Below are 13862 nucleotides of genomic sequence, written 5' to 3'. Positions count from 1 at the left end.
GAAAGGAGGACCGACAAAATATTAGGAGGTATCCCATGACTTTTGTCACTTTAGTGTATATACATAAACATAATTACATAGCAATACATACCATATGTTTCAAAGCATTAATAAGATTACATGTTTTGTACTTTATTATAAATAATCATATTATCAGTAACATATTAATGGCTCCGAATGCTTTGAATAGTACTTTAAAACACTTTAAAACGCACCACAATACGGTCATGAGTAAATAAACACGGTCATGAGTAAATAAGACCACAACACACTAGTTGTTAAAAGCAGTTTCAGATCCCTGCGGAAGGGCTGAATGCATGGTGTTTTCATGTTTTTCACCGTGCATAATATAAATGCGAACAGATTTAATTAACAAAGTCTATCAGAAAAGTATTACCCTCTTCATGGAAATAAACTTCGTGTGATTTATGTATTCAACTAAATAGAAAACACAGTATAACAATAAAATAATGAATTTTCCTCCCTTAACTGGAAAATCATTGGATTTATTTTGACGTATGCAGCTTGAAATGCTGTTCTGAGTTAATAAATAGAGTAACACGGCCGGAAGCGAAAGGAAAGCTTGAAAACATCCATTTTTTAATATTTTAAGAGCGGATTTACAGTTATCCTTTGATCTTTTCATTGTCAGAAGAAAACGTCCTTTTTACCATGGCCTTAGTTTTGTATATATGAGTTACTCACAGGAGAATAAATCTGGAGGACTAAAAATATTGCAAAGTGTAAATATATATATATATATATATATACAGATATAATTTATTTCCTAAACCGTATTGATTAATTGATTATATTATCTCCTAAGTTTAATTAAAGTAGAAATATTTTAAAAGAGTGCATCCATACTGGTAAGTTATGTTTTGAAGTAATTTGCTTTTGCAATTGTAATATTATTCTTCGTGATGATTTAACTCCAGTCCCCGTTAAAACATTATTAACATTTTGCTTTCAAATTACTTCAAAACATCTTTCAAAATATAACTTACCAGTATGGATGCACACTTTTAAAATATTTCTACTTTAATTAAACTTAGGAGATAATATAATCAATTAATCAATACGGTTTAGGAAATAAATTATTATTAACTAACTTTGCAGCAATTGCGCAAGTAATAATAACTTGTATTCGCACTAAATGGATTTAAGTTCATACAACATTTGATATGCTAAATAGCAGCTATTAGCGCTATTTATCTCTTACCTAATGTACCCACTTTATATATTATCTCCAACCTTTTTAAGTTTTAAAGTTCTTATACAAAAACTTTACTGTATTGAAGGTTAGCAGCCTCCTTACTTTTATATCTTGCTAGTTTAACTCATATTGAAATCACTAAATGTCATTCCACTAGATGACAAACTTGAAAATTTAACGCCATGCCTGCTACAGGTAAACCCAAAAAACAATTTCTATGAAAAACATTTAACTGTATTTACATGATTACATGCGGTACTTGACATATTAAATATATAGGACAGACTAAAAACAATCTTAACTTTCGAATCAATAACCATAGAGCTCAAATCAAAAAATTCAACGCACAAAAAAATAACATTAAAATAAGTACACCATCACAACTTAATACAGCAGAATTAGAACACTTTAAACACCATGACTTCAACTCTATTCAACTTCAGATACTAGATATAATACCCAATCACAAAACACGAATTTTTCAGGAATCTCTCTATATACTAAAACAACGTTCACTTTATCCATATGGACTTAACACTTATATACATAGTCATAGAGATACTTCTAAGAAGTCTATTTTCAGCCAATTTAAACTCTACAGCATCAAAACGCAGAGAGGAAAAAGAGGAAGCAAAATAAAAAATAATGCGAGATTTTTATCCACTTTGGATACACTTGCATTGAAAAAACAATTGAAATGGTTTTTTGACTCAGACTGTTTTCCCAAGAAACTTCTCAACTGGTTACACTCCTGTACTAATAAATTCCTTATCAAACTAAAAAAATTCATTCAAGAAAGCTACGACGACATACAAATCATTAAAGACATGATTCTTGATTTTAGTCTTTTCAGACTCTCTAATAGTCTCACTCAACGCAAAATTTATTTTAAAGTCAATTTTCTGCATCCGCAGTTTGACAATATTCATTTCTCAAGAATCATCAGAGATTGTAAAGATTACTTCCCCGCAGTTGACACTATACCAATGATTGCATTTAAATATCAAAGGACCTTAAGCAACTTGCTTACTAACCACCATGAAATAGATGAAACTGCAGAATGACATTGTAAGACACCAATTTACAGCAATTACGTAGATTCTAATCACCAGCACATAATTACTGGCAACCTGAATATCATACAAAACCATCAACTAAAAACACTAATGAGTTATGGTACAAAATTTAGACCAGTCAGAAACATGACTACAAATTACTGTTACAAGACTTTCGAAAACAACATCAACGAATTTATAGTTAAAGCAAGCTATCAACTGAATTTTCCCATAGATACCTTCTTAAAATGGAAAGCTAAAATTCTTCAACGCATATCCACAGAAATCAGTCACCTCAAATTTAAAAGTACACTGAACTGGTCGCAACTTACATCTGATATTAGTAAATTAAAACAGCTTTTTACTATTACAAAAATAGATAAAGCAACTAATAACTTTAGCATTATATGAAAACAATTCTACACTGAGATTATTCATAAAGAACTTCTCAACGCAACTACTTATCAATCAGCCAACCACCTTACAGAAACATCTATAATAAACAGGATTAAAACTTTTCATAAGAAACTCAATATTACTTTCAATGCAAACTACAACAGATTTACTAATCTTTATGCGATTCCCAAATTCCATAAAACACCATTAAAATTTAGATTTATAGCTAATGGAACTAATAATTACAAGAAAAATATAGACTATTATTTTTCAATTCAACTTAATAAAATCTGTAAATTTATTTTCAATGATTGTAACACTAATCATAACTATTGCTGGATCATTCATAATAACACTCCTGTCATTAATACCATTCATACCATTAACATCCAAAACATTAACTGCTATGATTTTGAAAACTTATATACCTCACTTCCTCTAGAAGAAATCTATACCAGTCTACTTGATCTACCAAAACTTTTCCCTAATATACTCAATATCATGACTCTTGACAAATGGAAAACCTACCTAAAATGCACACTTTTTCATAACTACATCAAGTTTCAAAATCAACTTTTTAAACAAGTCAGAGGATTGCCAATGGGCTTACATTCCAGCACCTCGATCTGTAATATCTTTTTATTTGTCAAAGAATTTAACTTCCAAAAAAATCTACAACCACAAGAGTTAAATTACTACAAACACACCTACAGATTTATTGATGACCTTATTACAATTAATAATTTTGGTAAAATTGAAAACTCCGACATTTATCCGAATTGTCTTAAACTTAATAAAACTAATAATTCACAAAATAGCATAGACTTTCTAGATCTTCAAATCATTAACTACAAAAAAATTTTACTTTTTGACAAAACAAGAAACTTCAATTTCAATACTAACAAATTAATAAATTGGAACTCCAACATATCCAAAAAAGTAATTAACAATACTATAATTAATCAAATACAACGAATTAAAACTATATGCACAGATACAATAGATTTACAACGCGAAATTTTGATCCTTATCAAAATTCTCAAAAATAATCTAATTCCCTTTCAATTTATCAACCATTGCCTTAAAAGAGCAGGCGTTAAATACTCACTCTAAATCATTTAACTGATAGGGATATGATAATTTATTCCTAAACCTGAGAAGGCGGTATAAGTTGGATGACTGTCAGTTGAAAGATTTGTATATAGTGTAATTACTCAATTGTATATATTGTAAAAAGCTAATTGTCTTCAGACATATACTGTTACTATACTGTTACTAAAAAAATGGGCCTATTTCCTGCCTTTAGACTGTCTACTAGCTCTTGGATAGCGAAAATGCCTTTTTCCTTTCTTAAATTCTTAATCATTGCGACACGACAATTAGCCAGAAATTAATTAATTTCCATTCACTAGTATTTTTAAAAAAATCTTAACAGACGGTCTCTCTCAGATAAGAACTCCACAAAATACATCCCTCAAGAATTCCAAGTCCCACCCACTACCATAAATTTCTTCACCCAAGTCTCGCCGACTGATATAATTCAAAGCCCCTACTGCCGCTAAGAATTTTCGGACACCCTACACTTCTGAGTCAGACACGAAGAGAACACACTGCCAACTCCCCCACTAGAAAGAATGTAAGTTACTTAATACCTTTCTGGCCTTTATATCTTCATGTACATTCACTGATCTTATTTATATTATTTTCTATTTTATTTTTATATTATTTTTATATTATTTTTATGTTCTCTTTGATTTGTTTTTGCAAAGTTTGCATTATTTATCTTTTTTATAATCTTCTATGTTTATTTCAACTTTACTTTGCTTTCGATTTCATAATGACAATTTCCAATGTTTAATTTCTACAAATAATATAGTACTCAAATACATAAAGATGATAGTGTCGGGGACGATTACTCGAGTTTTACAAGATTTCTCTACAGTAATTGATCTTTACTCCAAATTGAATTGACTAAAATGCTTCATGAGAATCAATTCTTTGAGTAACAACTATTCGCGGAAATATTTGGCCTGACTAGAATTGCCGGTTTGGCTTTAATTTATAACTCGAGTAAAGACGAAACACTTTCATATTTACGTATTTCTATCAATTATTGATCATTGAACGGGAGTTGGTTTGTTCCCCTTGAAAAGTCAACTAATTTCCGATCAATGACAATAATTACATGTTTTAATGCATGTATTTCCAGCAAATTTGTTTGTAAAGATGTTATTAACATATATGCATTTTCTAATATGCTCTACAATGTGCTCACAATTTCAGATTATTGTACAAGAATTAAGCATGAAAAGTAAATATATTCTTTTTAACACATCATTGGTTGATTTTTTAGATACATAAAACTAGCTTGTTAACTGTACTCCAGGAATTGTTTATCACTGGTATAAAGAAGATAAGTAATCACTTTTGCACTTTTAATCTGCCTAACATTTCATTTTGTTAACGGCAAATCAGTATCCGTCTCATAAGGTTCTAAAGCTCATTAAATCACAGAACATTGAAGAATAATCATTTGATGTCGCAAACATAGATTGTTTATAAGATATTTATATCGCTCTGTAAGAAAAGTTCTATTAGCAGTCCATCATTCTGCTAAAAATGCAGTCATATTTGGCTTCGAATCTTCCTAGTGACTGTTTTTTACCCTTTGCGAACAACAAAATTTGATTATTTTATTAATGGGGAAACATTGTTTTCCATTTATCTGATACCACTGCAGTTTGGCTAGTTTCAAATATTCAACTCTATTTTTCACCCAGTAAATGGTTTAACGTAATGAATACTTTTGTTAGCTTTGACATACGAGAAAATGTTTTTACACGGGATATCTTTGAGGCCATACTAGTTTTTGTTAACTCTCGTTACCACGAGGTAAGATACACTGAGTCCAACTTAAACCCAGGCCCGAGAACTTAAAACCTCCAAATTAGGCAAGAGTTGCGTCTTTAGGCAAATTTCGCCACCAACGAGGATAAATGTAATGCACTATGCTGCCGTCCCGTCCCAAATTACAGGCACTAGACTGAAAAGGAACTCTCAAACCATCGGCCGAACTGTTCGACCAGGGTCACTATTCCGGACGACGATACAGCGTGGACCTATAAGCCTAAAGGTTTGACTCGTCGTCAATAGGGCCTCCTGCCAGCACTACGCGGACAGCCCCGCACAGTGGTGTAGCGAGTGGAGGCAAGGGGGTGTATGATGCTCCGGGTGCCGCTCGCAGAGGGACGCCAAATGGCCTCCAAACAAGATTTCACGGAAAATTTCAGTTTTTATTTTGATCGATTTTTGGAAAATATATTTAAAATTAATAATTATTGTAATATAATTAATTATTTATTTTTCATTATTACTTTAACATTTAAAATGTGTAATAAAATGTTTGCAGTACATCAATTAAATATCTCCGTATACAAAAGGTTCTTTCTCACCAGTTTATTTCTCTAAAACAGAGATGTATTTTTATTTTTATTTTTTTTGAAACGAAATGCACGTATAGCTCCCGCTTTTTATTTTAAAACAATAACACGACCTTGTCAAGAATTTTTCAAACATATGCAGTTTCCAAAAAACGATTTCATAGTCTGGAAATCAAAAAAAAAAAAAAAAAAACATTGAAACTCCTAACGCTTCCGCTACAATGATGGCCGATGCCTTCCTCGCTATCGATTCAACTAATCATCTTGCTGAGACATCGTATATTCACTGCTACAAGCATTAAACGCGTGTCAATTGTTTTTAATCTCCTATTACAAAAGTAATGCTGCAGGTCGCTCATTATTCCTTATCTAAAACACAGAGTTTTTAACGCATAGTCCTTATCTAAACGTCCTTATCTAAATCTTATAAATTTATCAGACTAAATTTGCATATTCCCAACTATGCAAACGTTATGATTTTCCTTTATAATCTCTTGTATTTCCTTTTTTTAAAAAAGGTTGTCGATTATATGGTTATTTCATACCGAACTCAAATTATTCCCTAATTGTTTTGAGCGGTGGGTGTGTCTGTAAGATATTATTCCGTAGTAGAAAAGGAGCTGACACTAAATGTCCATTACAGATCTTACCTTTATGGAGAAAATGTAATGGAGAAAATGTTTTTCCAAACCTAAGAGTCGCACTTCAAATATTTCTTACGATTTCATTATCAAATGCTAGGTAGGGACGTTCGTTCAGCAAATTAAAATAAACTTTGACGTATTTACAATCAACGATGGGACAAAATCCCTTAAGTCATCAATTATTTTCAAATGTGGAAAAAGGAAAATTTGAAATGACCAACTTTGATGAAGTAATTGATAAATTTGCTTCATCCAAGGCAAGAAAAATGTATACATAGTAATTAATTATATTAATGTATTATAAAATTATATTATTATTAATAAATATATCTACTTATATATATTAAGCTCTTAGTTCTTTAAAAATTGTACATTTTAAAAAACAATTATATAAATATGTAAAATAAATAAATTAATACCTTTTTAACTAATTCTAGATCATCGTATGTTTGATTTTTCCGCCGACACAGATACATTTCAGAATCCAATGTAGTTATGTAGTGACTGTTCTTAATATATTTTAGAGTATTTTATGGCAGATTAAGCATTTTATTATTAATTGCATTATTTTCTTATGACAAATATATTCTATATATTATATTACTGTAAGTGCTTTTTATCGGGGAGGTCGCCAAAGAATTATTTTGCCTCGGGCGCCAGTTATGCTCGCTACGCCACTGGCCCCGCGCTAGAGAATTAACACGAAATTCATTGGAGAAGGGACCAGCCTTTGCACTGCCATCGATACCTCTGTTTTGGGACTTACCGCCAATGGCCCCTTGGTCCAGCCCATGGACGCAAGAAAGGGCATACTTCCTACCTCCATGGTGCAGCCATATAAAGAAAATCTTCACTTGGGGTTCTGGAACCGCGTGGTTCGTGTTTTTATACCCCCCTGGGCCGAGACTCGCAAACCTGTAAAATAAACGATTTCCGCGGGCATTTATGGACATAGAACAAACATGATATATAAAAAGCATTCTCCAAATTTTCTTCTCTTTTAAAAATATCACGTAAGAAATGTTTCCTTGCGCTGCTGCTCGTTACTTTACATTAAAAAAAATTTTTAAAGAACAGGAATTAACTACACGTAACTTATTGTTCATTACCGTAAAACTTAATTTATTGAGTGACAAATTATTTTTTGAATATTTTATTTGATGTCAATAAGCTTAATTAAAAAGTGGAATATTAGAAATGAATTTATTATTTTTATACAAACTATATGATATGAAGACAACAGTTATCCTGAATAAATGCTGACCAAAATTATACTCTAAATGTAGACGGCATTCATATTACAAGATAAGAAAGCCTTTTGAGCTCTTTTTTATATAAAAATGTATTTTTAGAATGTAGTCAGTTTCTGTTAGTTGGGTAGTCAATGAATATTTTCTTTTCCATGCACCGTACTTTGACAGCCAGCAATAATCATTATTTATTTTCTATTAGCATCAATATTTAATTTCCTTCATACTAGTTACATACAAGCCGGTGTCCCACCTATTAGGTAACTCTATAATAAAGTGACCACAGCTTCCGGCCTTAGTAGTGGACAATGCCTACTATGGCTAATGTTCGGCCATTGGGGGGGAGTTACACATTAGAAATTAGATGCATTAAAGAAATATAAAAAGCTTGATTTAAATACAGTTTGGAAGTAATTTTTATCAGATCTAGCAATAATTTTATTTATTACACAGATTTGTATATGGATATCTACTACAAATAAATTTCTTTTGTTAAGAGAATAAATATAGATTTTTCTTATTAGTATACTGGAATGAACAAAACACATAATTAATGCAGAAAAATCAATATATTTTACCTCAGGTGAAATAAAAACATCCTTATCTTTCCAAAAGACTGAACCTCAGGATTTGTCTTACACTCCGAACGCTTAGATTCCTTTGCCTTTAGAAAAGGTTTCAAAATACATGTTTGTGGAAATTTCCGAAGATCTTCAAACAGTAAAATAGCCTTCAAAAATATCATTAACAAGTAAGAAAATGAAGAAACCCTGATAAAAAACTAAAGAAGGCCTGATATAAAACATTATTTGCTATTTTGCTTTTAAGAGTTTAAAAATGCATATTAAAAACGAAAACACTTTTTTCGCAGTTTCCACAATAAAGTTGGTGACAGGACAATGTAGACAGATTGTTCATATCTGCGGCAGATCTTAAGATTGCTGCCAATAAATATTACTTTAATCCCTTCCTCTCTCTTTTTTTATTATAAACATATGACTCACTCGTAACATCTCAGTATGGCTCTGAATACAAATATGACAAAAGGTTTTGATTATATGGAAGAATTCAAATCAGCTTATTGTTTTCAAAAGCAAAGGATATAATATTTACTGCATAGCACTGATACAATGGTGATGACCATGACCGCTATAGTCAGGAGTTTAATTTAGATGGATTAATATGCCATGCAAAACCACTCTTCTCGGAAGAATTATTAATAAGAATGATCCCATTTTCGACTTCAGAATATAGCCCTCTGCCAATGTGAGAGTATGATAAGGACAGTTTTTGATGCAAATGTTGACTTCATTCGACCTTATTTGTCTGAAACTGAGCGGAAGTAGATATTGTGAATGATAGAGGATAGATGGCCATGCTGCAAATAGCCGTTAAGTTCGTCTTATCATAAGCAGTGATTTTTTTAGCAGAATCAGCCAGATACCTACACAGTTAATATCGGGCCACTCAGACGGTATAGTGGTTAAAAGCACCTGCGGTACCGAAGGGCCTGTCCCAGAGTAGGCATGGATGTTTATAAAGCTTTATGGCATGGGGGCACTCTAAGTATGTGACAAGTTGAACGTTCCCTCGAGAGTTTGATGGTAGGGAAAGAGGGGTGGGAGACCCTCGGATCCCTCCATCAGAACTGGGAGCGGAATTAGGCGAAGACGTAATGTCACCTGTAAATAACCCTATCAATAGTCATAATAGTCCTCAAGGTTCTTGACAACGACAGATGCAGTCTTGCTGTCCTTGCCACGACCCCCCCCCGGGGGTTGACTCAGGCGAACGTCTGGGAAGTACTGGTTAGGATTTGTGCCTAGGCAGTCTCAACCACGGGGGTATGGCTTCCTAAGTATTGTACTCAGGTTGGTTCAGGCTTGGCAGGGACCGTATTGGTACTGTCGTGTCTGTTCCTTCGGCTGGGTGGAGCTAGATCGGAGATCGTCGACCGAGTCCCCGAGGGTTTGACCCCATTCAGTTCTCGTGGCGGGGACTGACAGAGTGGACAGGGCACCCACAACAATGTAATTTTTGCCGATGGAGTAGTGCCCGGAGGCAAGGTGACAAAGTTTTAACATAGCAACGTTTCGTTCTGCCCAATGCTTCGTTCTGCCCAACGTTTCGTTCTGCCCAATGCCCACTGCGGAATTTGCGCCCGCGAGGATGAGGTCCCATGGACTACAGATATCTAAACTCTGTATGAGTCCTCTAGAATATGGACCTGAGTCGCAGATCTGCGATTGTCTGGTGTGTCTGCCCTTGCCACGATGAACTTCGTGGGCTTGTTCAAGTGTTAATGTCGGACAACTGAGATAGTCACAACACATAGCTAATATTTTCACAACCTCCTTCGGTAGTCTTCCCAGAAATACCAATATCGCATATAGGGACTATACTGTAAAATCCGGTCACCTGAAATACCCTGATTAATCTACTACTTATGGGTTGCCTCAAAGATAAAGTATACAAAACTAGTTCTCATGCTATTATTATGTTATGAGACCTAATTCGAAAATATATCAGCGAATTTCATAAAAGGCTTCAGTGTGACACGGCATTCTCGCCATCTCGATTGCAATTATATATACTACAATAGCAATGTTAGTCACTTACGCAACGCAATAATCAAAACATGATGTTATTGTAATTTGATTCAATTTTTATATTCGTTCTAATCTATCTAAAGAAATCTATACTAGTTTACTAGATCTGCCTAAACTCTTTCCTACTGGGTTCAAAATTATGAACATTAATAAATGGAAAGCCTACCTTAAATGCACCATTTTTCATAACTACATTAAATTTGAAAATCAACTTTTTAAGCAAGTCAGAGGTATCCCAATAGGCACACACCCTAGTATTTCAGACTGTAATATCTTTTTATTCATCAAATAATTTACCTTACAAAAAATTTACAAGATTTAAATTACTACGCGCACATCTACAGATATATAGATGACCTTATTTCATTTAATAATTTTAATATGATTGAAAACTCAGAGTTTATCCAAAATGCCTTATTCTTAATAAAACTAAAATCATTCACAAAATATCATCGACTAGCTTGATCTTCAAATAATTAACTACAAAATAATTCTACTGTTTGACAAAGCACGAGACTTCAAATTTAAATACTTACAAATTAATAAATTCTATTTCAACATATCCAAGAAAGTTATTTGTAATACTATATTAAGTCAAATGCAACGAATTAAAAATATTTGTACAGATTCAATAGACGTACAACGCGAAATTTTGCTACTTCTCAAAAATAATCTAGTACCTAATACCTTTATTAATCATTGTCTTAAAAAAGAGTAGGCGTTAAATACTCTTTCTAAATCATTTAACTAATAGGGATATGAAAATTTGGTCCTAAACCGGAAAAGGCATTATAAGTTGAAAGACTATCACTTGGAGGATTTGGAAATAGTGTAATTACTGAAATAATTGTATGTAGTATTAAAAATCACTGTTTTAAGGTATTTTCTTATTCCTTGTTGCTTTTACTAAAAAAAAATTAGTCTATTTCAATACTCTAAATCTGCTAAATAGCTCGTTAGCAGTGAAGATTACTTCTTTTTCAATCCCCGTTCCGCTACGATAATTAGCAAGAAATTAAATAATTTCCTTTCACTAGTCATAATAAAATCAAGATTTTAACAGACGCATTTAGAGTCGCGAAAGAGCCCCACAACCATTTTCCTACCCGCATTCCAAAAATAGCTTCTAAAACGTTCCCGACTATAATAATTCAAAGAATTCCTCACTACTCTCTAAAACGCAAGTTAATTAATTCATATTCTGGCCTTTTATGCATATTGTGTACATTTAAATTTTTACATTTTCTTGTACCTTATTTTATATAAAAAATCTTTCATTTTTTCAACATTTATATTTCATTAATTTTGCAAAGACTGCATTGGTTGTTATGTTTATAACGATTGCTTTGTATTATATTTCATAAGTATAGCAAAGATTATATTCTTTTTATTATGTTTATAAAGATAGCTTTGAATTAGCATGCATAAAGCGAGGGTGTCGAGGGACTCAAAGAGAAAAAAAAAATACTACTACTTAATATAGCAAAGAACTATTTTACTACTACTCAATTTGGCAATATCTCAAAAATAGCTAAAAACAATTCATTAGCTTAATGAAACTGCTACATTCGTATTGGACTATATATAGACCTTCACTTTAATTCAACTCACTTTAATTTCACTAATTGGATTAAACGCAACTTACAAATTTGGCTTTGGTTTGTTTCTCTTGAAAAGTTAACCAATTTCCGATCAATGACGAAAATTACTTAGTTTATTGATTTATTTTCATTTTAAAAGTTTCCATTTCTTTTTTCATGATTAAAATTAAATTTTCTTTAAAAAATCAGGATTCGGTTTCAATGCTTCTGGATTTTCAGATACAATTCTGCTAACTTTTATAAGGAGATAATATACTCAATATTCCATTAGTAAATATGTGTGATATTTTTGAGGCGCAGTCGAAATGGCAGGCTAGGAAGGCAAACAGATGATGCAGTCACAAAAATGAATCAGACGAATTTCCAATCTTTATTTCCACGCATATAAAATCACAGTAGATATTTATCCGATCATAATGAAATCCGATACATTTCCATGATTCACTCATGATGAAATATGGTGTGTATTTAATTATGGCAAAGCACTTTAGGGCTATCTGCCTAAGGGGAGGGATGCCTTCATGGAGGACTTTCTAAGGCAAACTGGCTCGTATACACGTTACACATAGGGAAAACCACGAAAACACCCATGCAGCCAACCCGTTCGCGGGATTCGAACCTCGGACCGAACTACCAGTATTCAGCGACTTTACCGCTTGGCCGCTGGTGGGCCCTTCATAATGAAATATGATAAATTTCTATGTATATTGGCTTTGTAAAAGAAATGACGCAGACATTTAAGCAAGGGTAAAGCGATGCGGTGTTGACAGAGCAGCGGGAGGGAAGAATGACGCAAGTAACTAACCCGCCAGCAGTATTTATGCTAAATTTGAGGTATAAATAGAGCTAATCTGTTATTAGTTAATTTGTAGTTGTTACATAACATAGAAGATTCTCGAATTTGTGAAAACAGATGAATTTAGGGGGAGCGCACAAAATCTAGAATGTTAATTTTGAGGTCGCCAATTATTTTTAAAGCATCTTTCGTATTTTGTTATATCTTACATATATATATATACTAGGACAAAATGCATATTTTCAGTTTCCTTCAGCGTTCTATTTCTTTCCAAAATCCGTTAGTCCGCTTTGACATATCCTATATATCAGTGTAGTGGAAAAATTAACCTTTTTTTAGAAATATGTTTTCTAATTTTGCGGATAATTGTTACTGTCATTCAAAAGTCTTAAAAAATAAATTTCCTTTTAGGCCCACCGGCTGCCGAGCGGTAAAGTCGTTGAACGCTGGTAATGCAGCCCGAGGTACGGATCCCACGAACGTACTGGCAGCGTCAGAGCTTTCGTGATTTTCCACATATATGTATATAATGTGTATAAGAACCAATTTCCTTCAGAAGGGCCTCCACTAAAGCATTCCTACCCTAAGCAGGTAGTCCTCGAGTGTTTCGTTTAAAAAAAAAAAAAAAAAAAAAAATCCAAACCTTTTATGATTGGCGTATTCTCACAATTTGCTTATCCATTTTTTTTTTACTTATTAATGTTTATATTTTAATCATAACCAGATTATTTGAAAATAAAAATATCGAAACTCCAAAATAAATGGAATTACATCATAAACTGTTAATTCTGAGGTTTTTACGCTTAAATTGCCAAACATTAAAATTAATAATCCTCAAACAAAGCAAAATAAAGT

General features: G+C 32.6%; 1 protein-coding gene and 1 long non-coding RNA gene across 5 annotated transcripts in view; one reads left to right on the top strand and one right to left on the bottom strand.

The window, feature by feature from the left end:
- Positions 1–13862, bottom strand: part of LOC118194633 (neural cell adhesion molecule 2-like) — a 700988-nt gene that overhangs the window by 7904 nt on the left and 679222 nt on the right. Inside the window, exon 15 of one of the 3 annotated variants that reach the window (XM_085815883.1) lies at positions 8580–8731. The exons of 1 other annotated variant lie outside the window; for it this stretch is intronic. In XM_085815883.1, the coding sequence (XP_085672009.1) occupies positions 8580–8731 (152 nt within the window). Of the gene's footprint in view, positions 1–8579; positions 8732–13862 lie in introns of those variants that run through there. One more of the 3 variants, XM_085815884.1, reaches the window with a different exon arrangement.
- LOC146997776 (uncharacterized) overlaps positions 1–13862 on the top strand; it is a 620175-nt gene that overhangs the window by 90267 nt on the left and 516046 nt on the right. The gene's annotated exons all lie outside the window — the stretch shown is intronic.

This window comes from Stegodyphus dumicola, chromosome 4, assembly GCF_044657685.1.
Source record: "Stegodyphus dumicola isolate Sdum_Otavi_A_Nest chromosome 4, ASM4465768v1".
NCBI lineage: Eukaryota > Metazoa > Arthropoda > Arachnida > Araneae > Eresidae > Stegodyphus > Stegodyphus dumicola.
This window is presented reverse-complemented; position numbering and strand designations above follow the sequence as displayed.